The 12859-nt window shown below is 50.1% G+C and overlaps 1 protein-coding gene across 5 annotated transcripts in view; it reads left to right on the top strand.

Moving 5' to 3' along the window:
- The first annotated feature begins 662 nt into the window (after positions 1 to 662).
- SEPTIN8 (septin 8) overlaps positions 663 to 12859 on the top strand; it is a 48446-nt gene continuing 36249 nt past the window's right edge. For 2 of the 5 annotated variants that reach the window (XM_087753681.1, XM_087753682.1), the window contains exon 1: positions 665 to 887. In XM_087753681.1, the coding sequence (XP_087609807.1) occupies positions 858 to 887 (30 nt within the window). In that variant the 5' untranslated portion in view covers positions 665 to 857. Of the gene's footprint in view, positions 888 to 12859 lie in introns of all 5 variants that reach the window. The other 3 variants (XM_087753683.1, XM_087753684.1, XM_087753685.1) reach the window with 3 other exon arrangements.

Here is a 12859-nt window from a genome sequence, read left to right on the forward strand (position 1 = left end):
GAGGGTGCTGGTGATGGGATTGGCTTTGTGCTGTATGTGGGAAGGAATGATGAAGAAAGACTCGACAGTCCTCTGTGGCGTGCTCTAACTTACCATAATCACAGAAAGCGTCATGGCCAGGAGCTCTTGGCATCCCGGCTCAAACCCACGCCGTGGCTGCAACTTTGGTGTAACTCCCGGCATGGCAGAGGGGCTTCGGCGCAGAGGCACGGCTGCCCTGGGGTATCTGATGGCCTTCCAGAGCGCTGAACGCCTGGGAGCTGCTCGAGGTGGGGAATGGGTCTCCGTACACCTGTGCGCATCCTCTGAATCCTGCAGAGGATGCTCCTGGCGCTCCTACGGTCACCCTCAAACACGAAGCTTTTCCGCGTCGAGGGCGGTATCTGGCAGCCCCTTCCATCCGCGGAATGCCCCCGTGTGACCTCCTCACCCCCGGACCCCCCTACCCGCGGCCGACCCCCGTTAGGGGAGGCGAGGGGCGCACCGGGGCCTTCCCCGCCGCCCTGCCCGGTCCCCCAGCCCCTCTCCCCGGGCTCCGCTCCCCTTGCGCGGCCGGAGAGAGGCGGGAGGGGGCCGGGGTGAAGGCAGCCTGCTCCCGGCCCGGCCTCCGGCCTTCCCCGCCGGGGGAGGGGTCGCGCTGCGTGGGGCCGCTGCCGCCCGCCCCTCCCCGCCCCCGGCCGGTGCCGGTGCCCGTCCCCCGGTCCCCCCGGTCCCCCCGGGCGGGCGGGCGGTGCCTGCGGCGGGCGGCGCGGCGGAGGGGAGTTTCCAGGAAGTGGCCATATTGGATCCATTCAGCCGCATCCACCCGCGGCGGGGAGAGCCGCGCTCCCGCCGCCGGAGCCGCGCCAGCCCCGGCCATGGCCGCCACCGACCTGGAGCGCTTCTCGGTGAGCAGCGCGGGGGCCCGGCCCCGCTCTCTTACGCGCCTCTCCTCGGGCAAATCACTCGTGGGTTTTTTGGTTTTTTTTTTGTTTTTTTCCTCCCTCGCTGGGTGGGAAAAAATAAAAATCCAGCCGGTGGTGGGGCCGGGGCAGCCGGGGGGATGCGCCGTGTCCGCGGCGGGGGTGGGTTTGGGCTGGGAGCGGGGCGAAGCCGGCGTCCGCGGCATGGGCAGGGCGCGGGGGGCGTCCTGCCCTGCGCCGTGGGCTGGAGGACAGGGCGGGCTGGGAGGCTGCGAGGCCTCGGTGCCGGGTCTGATGCCGAAACCCGTGAGGAAAGCCTTCCGTGACCCCTCCTCGGGTGTCCAGGGTGCTCACAGGGGGTACCCGGCATCCCTCTGTCTGCAGGCATAAAGTACCCCGCAACCAGGGGCGGGAAGAAACGGGGTCAGACCTTCCTAAATAAGAATTGTTTACATACCGCTGGTATCCAGACACTCTGAAACAGCGAGTAACTTAACGGTGCGTATATAATACTGCGAGAGAGACACTGATTCAAACACGGGGAGAGCAAACCCTTGAGGCTAACCGGTCTCTGAGCCAATGTATGAAGAACGCTGTACAGCAAATATGGAGCGTGACCTGTCCACCGCCGCCTCTGCAGCTCGCATGTTGTATAACTGCTATCGGAAGTCAATCTGGCTAAAATCTGTGTCGGCTTAAAACTATTCTTTGTCTAAGGCTTGAATTTTTTGTTGTTGTTGGAAGGCTGTTCTGATTAAATAGCTCGGTGGTGCATCTTGCAGCCTTTCAGAGCTAAAAACATTTTTACCGCATTTAATAGCACAGCTTTCAAAAGTCAAAAATGTCTGGTGTGATATTGCTAAATAAATGGGAACAGCAGTGGTGGTTGTCTGAATTATAGGCATGCCGTTTGAGCACAAACAAGTCCCTGCTACTGTTTTCTCTGTAAACTACTTTTTGCCAAGAATCTCAAACTCTGCTTCATTTCTTTGAATCCTGGCCCAAAAGTTTCCAGCTCAAGAATGAATTTGCAAGACTGTAACTTACTTAAAGCTCGCATAAAGGAAAATTGATTGTGGGCTCTTATTTAAGAAAGCAAATGCTTCTAGACTCCGGGGGGAAGGGATAAGGTACAGCCTCAGCGGCAGGGAATGGAAACACCGTAACTGTCTCACTGCAATTCTTTCTGCATTTGTATCCTATATAAATACTTTTAATGTTAATTTGGTGTGCCTGCTGGTGACTGTGCAGGTTTCCGTAGGTGTTTAGGAACCTAAAATATTGCCTAGCCTGGGAGAAAATTAAACTTAATCTTGCATTCTTTGGTGTGGGTACTTTAATGCTTGGTGTACTTGCGTCAACGCGCTGTCACTTTTATTTAAAAAAAGAAAGGGGGAGGGGGGGAAGAGAAGTTCCTGAAGGTGCTTGGCTCTCATTTGGGCACCAAACTGAAATGGCTGGGATCCAACATGACTTTAGTGCCCAACTCCATTAGGAGAAAATCTGCTTACTTTGTGCAGGGAGCTAGGGTGGTTTTATAGGCATCTGCAGGCCCGGCAGGTCTTCTCTGCTGATCTTTGCCTTTGGACCGGTTTGCCTTTTGTCTGGAACCATGGATCTGGCAGAAGCAGGTGGGAGAGCAACATCTTGTTTCCATCTGATGTAGGGCAGAGGGCTGTCCCAGCTGCTGTTCTCTTCATCCTCGGCACATGTCTCGGCTCTGATGCTGTTCCTCTGGCAGCATCATGGAAACCTCATGATTCAGGTGTTCCAAGTTGTTCTTTCTGCAGGGTTTACAGCTATCTGGTGCCACTTCGTATCACCGTGCCTCAGTTTCCTGAGCATAAAGTCTGGGTGGGAATAGCTCGTTACTGCCAAGAAGAGGTGATGATAGATTAATTCATTTTTACCAGCTGTTTGTGCCTGCAGTGGGAAGTAATGTTGAAAAAGCCTCTGAAGGAGGTTTTCAATATACAATAGGCCATGCTATTTGGATTGGTGAAGCTATTTATAAGTGTCCAGCTGACACTGACATCCTGGAATGTAGTGACCCTTAGGTTTGGATAATGTGTTTTCAAAACTCCCCAGACGCACGCTTCCCTTGTACAGTCCTCCAGAATGCCTCTGTCTCCAGCACAATAAAGTTCCCTTGAAGTGCTGCTGTTGGAAATAACCAACAAAAGCAAATGAAAGGAAGCTCGCCCATAGAAAGCTGCCTCTAAGGCGGCAGAATCACACCAGCGGTGCTCAAGACCGCCTTTGTTTTTGTGAATGTAGTGCTTGTGAGAGAGACTGGCTTCAGCCCCTGGAAACCGAAGTTTTCTGCTTATCTGCTGTGAGAATGTGGCTCACCACTGCTGCGTTCAGGGCTTGGTCTGCAGGCATCGCTTCTAGGTACCTGAGGCCAGTTGTCTTCATTGCAGTTACCACCAGAGTGGAAAGAAAGCTGATAAAGTTTGGTTCAATTATGAAACACTTCAATTTGTCATCAAAGCTCAGAGCTTCTCCGTTGCCTGTTCTGGCCAGTGTTGAGCTAGCACATGTGTGACTGTGCTGGAGCAGACACTGGCAGTATTATTAGCAAGGATGTTGGTATGTTGAGCGGGAAACAGCCAAACCACCACGTGCAATCGGAAGCCAGAAAGTGTGTGAAATGCTTCAGGGAAGGGTAGAAGCTCTGGAGGAAGCTAGAAGAGCTGGAAGGAGAAGAAGTAATGGAGAAGCGACTGGAGATGCGTAGGAGAATAAATGGGATGAGATGCGAGACAGAGACTGAAAGACTGTGTTGCTTTTGAGAAGCTTTTCCAAACTCCCAGATCTGTTGCTTTCTCTCTTTTTAAATAAAACCCATCGACCTCCTGAAACACTGTCGCTTGACTATCTGCATTAACCCACTGTGTGACTTGGAGGTGCAAAGGCAATTGCTTGGGCTCTAAATTAAACAGCTGCATACCCTCAGCTGCATGCATGTGAGGAGGAGTGGGTGTCCCCAGCCTTAAGGTTGGGCTTAGAGTTTAACATTACGCCGTAAGTTTTGAAAATGCCGTGGCTGATGGCCTTGTCCGCGTACTGTGACTGCGTGCACAGACGAGGGATTTGTGAACATCAGCTCCCAGTGAAGAGAGCGCTGGATGCAAGCACGTAGCTGTGTGTGAGCCGTGGTTGCGGGGTGGCTGTCTACAAGCAGTCCTGAGAAGACGTCCCTCCGTGTTAGTGATTGATAGCTAGGCTTTTACTGGTAGCTTTACTATAAATTAATGCTCCTTAGAAGATGTCACCAGAAAAAACACCATTTTATACTGAGGAAAGCTGAACAGCATCTTCTTCACTGGAAACAGACAACGGGATTTCTTTTGTCGCAGCGAGCTGCTGAGATGGGGGGGGTCTGGCTAGTTTGGCAGCTTCGTGTGAGCGTTACCTGTTTACACACCACTGCCTTCTTGTGATCTGCTCCCAAGTCTGTGGGAGGAGAGGGACCTTTGAACAGTGCCTGCTCTGCCATAACTGCCTGGGTTGTGATAAACTTCATGCGTGTCTGCTGCTGCTGTTTTCTGTAAGCTCGCGTTTTCTCTTATTGACTGCACAGCCTAAACCCGCTCCTCCGTGTGAAGGGGCCGGTGTTCTACCTTAGTCCGTGAAAGGTGGGCATGAGGAGTGGGCTGAGAACAGCTCTGTGTACTGTGGCTATGCCAGAAGACTTATCACTGCAGGTTCTAAGCACAGGCTTACATTTTCTCTTAATCAAACTCTCAAGGAAAACATTTCCATGGCTCAATTCCAGTGGAAACTGGGGTTTGTTTGGATTCGGATATTCCCCCTGCGCTGTTTTTTGCCCAGCCAGTGGCACCATTTGGAAGTTCCAGGGTTAAATTTCCTTGTCTGTTTTTGTCGTTCAATTATTTTACCTTTAGCCTGGAAAAACTCAAGTGATCCCCCATGCAGTGTGGAACAGAAGTGACAGATTTTTCTCCAAGCTGGTAACATGCACCAGGAAGCCAGCCCAGCGGGAGCAGCCCTTTCCCTCCCTGCCCTGGCCAGCTCTTCTGCCTGTAGTGTATACTTTTTTTGGGAAGGAGGGATGGGGAAAATGGTCTTCCACTGGAGGAGACAGATTGGTGGTTGCCTCTCTGAGCCCCGCAATCCCGCCCTGGGAGGCTTGCCTGTGCTCATACAGGAAGACAGCTCTGACTGTTTCAACCGCAGGACCAATTAGCTCAACCACAGTTCATCGCAGTTAAACACTTATTTTGAATATATGCACTAGCAACAAATGGTGCCCTGAAAAAGATTGTTTTGTTTTTCTCTCTTTTTTTTTTTTTTTTTCCTGCCCCGCTGTGGTGCTGTTGCTGTCGGTGAATCTGGAGCATCTCCTCCTCTTGCAGCAGAGATGCAACATGTTGTTCTGCGTGGGAGCTCCAGAGCTGCTCTTAACCGCTCATAATCACAGCGAGCGCCGAGGCAGTGGGTGGAAGGACGTGAGCTGGCGAATGCTGAAGCCGTGTGTGCCCTCTGCATCGGCAAAACAAATGAAAGCCTGAAGAATAACTCTTTCAGGAGGCCAGCATGGTGTCAGGGCTCGTCGTCAGTGCTGTGATGGCAGCTGTCAGCCAGTCTCCAGCGTTGCTGGAAGGCCAAAAGCTCCCTAAATATTATCTTCTGTAGCAGAACACCAGTGCTGTTGCCAGCTGCGGGGAGAGATGCAGCCCTGTCTCCGAGTGCCCCCGCTGTCCCTAGTCCAGTCATCTCGAGGCACCACCGTGCAAACGACGTGCTCTGGGGACTGGGCTGTTTGTCTGTCTGCACGAGCGACGGTCGTGCTTGTCTCCTTTCCTTCGCGTGCTCCTTTGCCTCGGAGGTTGGGAGGTGAAGAAATGGCATGATGCTGAATTGGCTTTTCTCGGGTTGTGCAATTAAAAGGACGAATTTGGGAGGCCACGGGACTGAGGGAGAGGTGCGGGGTGTGGGCACGCTGTTTCCACCCAGCCTGTGTGGGGTAGGGGCACATCTGTGTGATTAACTTGGATTATTCAGAACGTGTCCTGGGCACATTTCAGGCTGTGGATGGGAGAAGCTGCCCTGCTCGTTTCAGATTAGCTGCAACCCTTAGAAATAATGTTGTCCTGTCCCATATTTATGTTTTGATGAGGTGAGGCCTGCGCATTCATGCACAGCCTGCTTGTTTCTCCCCTTCCCCATATCCCTGTAGCTGCAGCGAGCTCTGGGTTTATACCTGAGGCTTTGCATTTGTATTCATGTATCATAAAGGTGTCAGATGGGTAGGAGAGCCCACCTCTGCTCCCAGAGCAGCTCAAGTGAGGAAAAAAAAAAAAAAAATCCTGAAGGCACTGCTTCTCCTCAGTCCCAGCCATGTGCTTTCCTTCCAGAGCCTCTTCTCTGGCGTAAGCGGCCCTGCTTGCCTCCGGCTTGCGACATTTGGATGTGAAAGGTGGAGCCAGGCAGGGAATCAGCACCCTCCAAAACGGGGTGACAGTGGAGACTTTCAGAGGGCTGGGGGAGAACAGTGTCAGTGAGAACTGCAGGCTTCTTGGATACATCCCTCATTGCTGGTTTTGGCTTGTGGGCTGACTGGGGCCTGTGGGGTCAGGGTTGTGGAGGCACCGCTTTGTTTAGATGTTCAGATTCCTTTGTGAAACCAAAAAGTGTCCATCTCCCACACACATGAAATTCCAGAGATGTCAGACAGCTAGAGAGAGGTTCCCATGGAGCAACCTGCCTCAGGGCTCTTGTCCTCTCTGGCTCGCACAGCCTCAAAACCAGATTGTCGCAGGAGCTGCGGAGCGAGACAGCCTGTGCTGGTTTCCATCGAGGGGCTTGGGCTGCTCCCATCCTCTCGCGCTGCTGCACGAGGTGCTGCGATGAGTCTGTGCCACTGCTGCATTACGTGTGCAAGGAAGCATGTGGGGAATGCATCCAGAGTCCTCCACAGGCAAGGAGCATTTCGGCTGGTTCTTGCTGTAACAGAGAGGCAGGACACATCTCTCAGCTTCTGCTCGGCTGAGTTCATGTCTGCCTGCAAAGGACTGTACAGGCATGCCTTCAGCTGTGGGCTGGCGTGAAGCGTGTTCCCAGAGCTCGCGTTGTTCACGCTGGAAAATCAAACCGTCCTGCAGCAGCAGCCAAGGTTGCTCAGGTCGGTCTCTGGGAGAGGCGGCCGACTGCGTGGCATTAAATAGCATATATGTTCCTGCAGGTGCCTGGCGTGTGTGGGACAGCACTGGGGTCACGGGGCAGCTTGGGTCAGAGGGACATTGCTGGGTGTCTCATCCAGACCCTGCTTCCAGCAGGCTGCTCCGGGCCTTGGATCCTAATCCAAGTTGATCCTGGCTTTCAGCTCTGCCCCAGTAAAAAGGTTGCCTGATAAAGGGCTGCCAGAGCTGGCCTCCCAGGAACGCGCTCCTTCCCCCGTCTCCTGCAGCAAAGATGTTTCCAGCTCGTATTGCTGAATATAGGTTTATTCTGTAGTTTCATACAGAATGAATAGCTCTTTCAGCTTATCTTTTTGCTGTACACTTTTTTCAGATAGAGGCTTTTTCTGTTGCCTTGAGTCTTCAGATTAAAGGTATTCTGTGCTAATACACTTTGAGGATTTCTGGAGGCATGTGTTAATAGGATATGTAGCGGTCAGCTTATTAGCATGATGACTCTGGTTTAGCGCTTGGAACTGAGTGGCTGTGGTATGTAAAACTTCTCTTTCTGGTGTCTTCCAGGCAGTATCACAAGGAGACTTGTCCACTAGCTGGAAGTGCTGTTTGTGGAGATGCTGCGAGATGGTTGCGTAAGGCAAACTGGGAAAAAGCATACAGTGGTGACCAAAACTCTTGGGTTCCCACTATATCTCTGTTCCCTTGTCTAAAAATATACTGAATAATAGTATTTATTGTAATCAGGCAATAAATTCTGGAAACATATGTGGGAATTAGCTATGTTTATTTTAAGTGGTAACTAAAACAAATAATCTTGGTGGCTGATATCCAGCATGGCTTGTTCGGCATGATGGGGATCCAGATGCTTTTTCCTTCTTCAACATTGGTTTTAAACTGCCCCAAGCCTTTTCCGTGCCACTCCTTAGGGGAAGGCACTCAGTTTCTCCCTTGGCTTTGTCCCATGGCCATTTGTATTTGCCAGGTGTCTCCTCCTCTTCCTCGTGGTAGCATGGTGGGGAAGGGAACAGGTCCTGCTGGGCAGATCAGTTGAGTGCAAGCTGGGAATGCATCTGCTGCCTTGGGTGAACTTGGGAAAGTCTCTTACTAGATAAGGTGATAAGATTAGTCTCTTGTCAGGGTTAATTGTGAAATTCAATGAAATTAAAAGCCTCAGCTCCTTCTGAATAAATAATTTTGAAAAGAAACGAACTGCGGTAGTCTGGTGTATTCTTGTTTGTCTATATTTTGAGTTCTTTTTAAACAGACTGAAAGAAAAGTTATGTTTGTGTTTTGGACTTTGCTTTCTTGGTTTTGAATAGCTCATGGGGGTTGGAATTCTCAGGCTGATGAAAAGCTGAACTTTCTCATCCTTTAAGGTCATTTTGGAGGAAATGTCTCTCATTTTTGGTTCCATAGTTTTCTCTGTTTTCACCAACTTTCCTTATTCTCAAAGGCAACATTCATGTTTGCAAAACATTGTGTGCATAATGCCCGGCAAATCCTGTTTTGCTCCTTTGTAAACTCTCATCCAGGGCTTGTGATAGGGACAAAATGCATGTTTAATCCTTTCTTAATTAAGAAAGACCTCACAGTAAATTAATTTGGCTTCATAAATGTTATAGGGAAATCGCTAAATAACAGCTTAAGAGAAGGAAGCATGTGGGAATTTTGCTTTTAGTGTAAAAAGTTAGAGAGGAATTTAAGCCAGAAACAGTCAGTTTGTTTGCAGAAAATTAAAACTGATGTTGCATTCACAGGTTGTGAATGTATCATCTTGGATGTATGTTGTATAAGATAAGCTTTACTCTCCCTTCAAACTTAGCTCTGAAAGTCAGCAAAAACTGATGTTTTAAGCCTGTGCCAATTCATTTGGTTCTGTAGATGTGTGTAGGATTTTATGTTTTGTGGTTTGCTTTTTTGTTTTTTGGGTTTTTTTAAAGGAGGAAAGGCTTCTGAGACTGAAGCAAAGCTGAAGGCAGTGCCTGCAGTTCAGCTGTTTGCTTGCAAATGTTGAAGTGAGCAGGCTGGTGCAGAGGGGAATATGTCGAGTGTGCAGATCCCAGCTCCTGGCTTGCTGCTGGGAGAGCTCAGCGTCCGGCGTGTTGCTGGGCAATCGGTACAAGGTGTGCCGCAGGAATCAAAACACCGCTTTGGCACCAGGAGCTTGGATACAGGAAAGCAGTTAAGGAGTTTGCCTAAGGAGTTCCTCCCTTAAAAGGAGTTTTGCGTTCTCAGTTGAATAATCCCCGTCCACCTTCTTATGGGTAGGTGACTACAGTGCGTGTTCAGCATGCTGGATTTTCACAGGTGTGCAGCAGAGCTTTTTCTTTCTTGAGACTAGCCTGGGGCATATGGGACATTGTGAAACATTGATGCTGGACCAGTGATTTTTTTTTTTTTTCAGGCAACATAACCTTTAGTTAGCCCTAAAGGAAAGAACCTCAGCTTTTGAGTCTTCTTGCCTCTGTAATGTAGAGTGGCTTTCATTTTTATTTGGCATGTCTTGGCGGTGACTCCATATCTGGTTTCTTCAGTGATGGTTTTTGCCTGCCTGGAGTGCAGCTGGGAGCCGGGAGGGATATGAATAAAGCCTTGAGTGTCTGGGAAAATTCTTGGCGTTCTTAGGAGAGCGGTTTAAAGGGGGGGTGGGATTGTGTTTTTTTTACTGTGAAGTTTTTACGGGGGGAGACTGCAGTGTGGGCTGGGAGCATGTTGTGAGTGTGAAGCAACTGGAGATGACTGGCTGAAACGGTGTCATGTACGTGGAGGGATGGCTGAGCTGTGGCTGTGCTCCGGTGTGCTCTGTGTTGGAAAAGAGGAGGTGAAGGCCACTAGGGCTTTGCCCTGCCATTGCTGGAGGGAAAAGCAGTGTTAGGCATCGCAGTGTTACAGTTTACAGTTCTTTAGGGCTGCCACAGTGGGAAAAACGCTGTTGCCCTCCCTGCACAGTCGTAGTGAAGGCAGGGTTGCTCACGCCATCTGAGATGTGTCCTGTTTGACTGGCTACGGACCACCACCAGAGTGAACTGGAGTGAGAGGTAGCAGAGAAGCTGAAGCACAGCAGGTTGCTATTGTAAGACAAGTGGTAAACCAGTATAAATCCCACATCTAAAATTATCTCTGTAGGGTTTGGTTTTTTTCCTTTCTTTCTTTTTCCCCCAGCCTATTATTAAGTGTTCCACAATGGGGATGTGGAATTTTGAGCACATGCTTAAGATTAACTGAAAACTTTGAGTTGCACATGCGCTTGCACTTTGCAAATCTGCTTGAGATTAGGTGGCATTTAGGTGCGACAATTTTAGCCTAAGAGGTGCTGAGATCTCCACTGGCCAGCCCCAGCTGAAAGCGTGCTTCCTTTCATCTCCAGTGCCGAAGGCACCCATGAGGTCACGCTGACTGCGCCTAAGCCCTCTGTCAAGACTTACTGTGCTCAGCGTCCTCCTACTGTTGTTAGACAACCTCAAATCTGGTCTCATTACCTCTCTTGGGCCATCTCTTTCTGCCTAGTAGGCTACAAAGTGCAAGCTCATTCACTGATGCTGTAATGCATCTAATAGTTCTCAGCCTCGAAGTACAAGAAAGATAATATTTTGATGTGTGATAGTGTCTATTTTGAATGTTGCTAGCACTGTAGAGGTGCTTTTCAAATGTCAGGTGTGGTGTTGCTGTTACTGCCCCTCAGCTGCTGAGCTTGGCAAAAGAAATGTTTTCTTCATGGAAAATTGAGTCTGTACTTGCTGCTGTTTCTTTGCAAATGTCAAGTGGCGTTTGTTGAGCCGGTGTTCGGAGATGGGGTAGGATCTTCTGAGAGAGGTGATTTGAGCACCTTGATCCAGAAACTGGGCCAAGCCCCAGGGAGTGCCTGCTTGGACAAAGCAGCTGGATTTGGCTTCCGACACTGTTTGCCCAAAGGTCTCTAGGCAAGTACACAACTGCTCCATGACTCAGTTTACTTGTGAAATGACAATAAGACTACTAGCACCTCTGCAAGAAATCTTGCAGGGAGGGGTGTTTGGGGGAGGTCCCCTCAACATCACGCAGTTGTGGGATTGGGGTAGGGACCTTGCCCATGCTGGACCCTGAAGCAGACCTCTCTGTTCCCTGGGTTTGTGGGCAGTTCGACTTGCCCTGCCCGGTCTGAGAGAGGCCAGGCAATGCCGGCAGCGTGGCTGCTTGGGGTGCCAGCCTGCATGAGCCTGTACGTGGACCAGCTTGCTCCGTTTGGATTTAATAAACAACCAGGTCTCATTCAATCCTTTCTCTGCTCAGCTGCAAATGAAACTCACTGCATGAGGACCGAATAATTTCCTGATTCCATGCATTTCCATTCAGGAGACAAGGGAACAGCATCCTACAAATCCCACTGGTATACATATTAATCTCTGTTGCACGCACTGTTGTGGTGGATTGTGGATGGGGAATCAAGAAGGTGAAGTCATTGCTTTGTGACTAACAGCAGTCCCCAGCTGTGCTGGGTGCCGAGCCGGCCCCTGCAGAGCGATGACCGCTCTGTCCCGCCATGGGACCGCTGCCAAAGGTGCCGCAGCCGTGCGGAGCGGGGCCTGCGGGAGCTTTCCCTGCTCTTCCTCTCGCTGGTCTCTGAGTCACGCTGATCGGGGAGCTGCAATCTGTCTGCTAGCACTGTTTTATCTTTCTGTTTTGATTTGATTGTAAATTGGAGGGGAGAGGATCTGTCTGTGCTCTGCACTTTGCAGGGTGCCTGGCACGCTGATCCGTGACTCCGTGTCTGCGTGTGCTACTGCAGTGCGAAATGACGTGCCTGTGGGTATATCCAGTGCTGTAGAGCTACTGCAAGGCATGGGTGTGAAGGTAACGGACTGTACCCAGGTTGGAGGGGGACCCATGCTGCAAAGTCCTGGAGGATTTGGTATTATTTAAGGTCAAGATGTCACCCAGAATTGAGGAATTTATAAACAAAAGCGTGCCTCGGTAGTAGGAATTGAAACACCATGGAAGATGTTGTGTTGTTGCCTCTTGCTATTTTATAAGTGTGTGTGGAAAATGTAAATGGAAAAAGGCCAGGAAGAGAGGGACCTGAAATACCACTGCCTGTGAGCTCTTGGAACAAGAAAGCTCTCATCGGAACGGCTGTGCCTCTCCCCAGCGTGCGGGATTGGCGTTTGGGGAGCTGCAGCCCGGCCACAGCTCGGGGAGACCCCGGGTCGTCGGAGCAAAGCCTATGGAGGTGCTAGAGGGCATGTTTGGGAGCAGCAGATACCTTTGGGTTGAAGGTCATTGCTCAAGCGTAAGCCCTTTTCATTTAGCAGAACGAAGAAAGGACTGAGTTTCCCCTGTAGGCCTTTGCTCTTTTGCCTTGGAAAATGTCAGCTGTTCATCTTTCTCACTCATGTTTTTTGTTGGGCTGTAGAAATGCAAAAAGGCACCTTAGATGCAGAAAAATGCTGTGCTAGCCCTCGGGGTATAAACCCAGGAGTCTTCACTTAAGTCATGGTTTAACCGATAAACAGCTAAACCATGTGATTCTTGGTTTTTGCTCTTGGCGTATTCACAAGTTGCTTGTATGCTGATGAGTCTGCTGTAGCAGGGCTCAAAATTTACATTACAACTCCCATCGTGCCAAGTTCTTAAAGAAAAAACATATATCACCATTTAAAAAAATAAATATCACCATTTATGATTGTGGCGTTCATTTACGTTTTTGTTTACCCATATGCTTTCACTGGCTTCATTCAGGAAAACAAAACTGAGGGTTGTCTTAAGCAGAAAGCACAAGCATATGTCACCAAAGAGCATTTCTTGTTGAGATTAATT

This window comes from Nipponia nippon, unplaced genomic scaffold (assembly GCF_047370975.1).
Source record: "Nipponia nippon isolate SJK-2023a ecotype South Korea unplaced genomic scaffold, ASM4737097v1 scaffold_17, whole genome shotgun sequence".
Taxonomy (NCBI): domain Eukaryota; kingdom Metazoa; phylum Chordata; class Aves; order Pelecaniformes; family Threskiornithidae; genus Nipponia; species Nipponia nippon.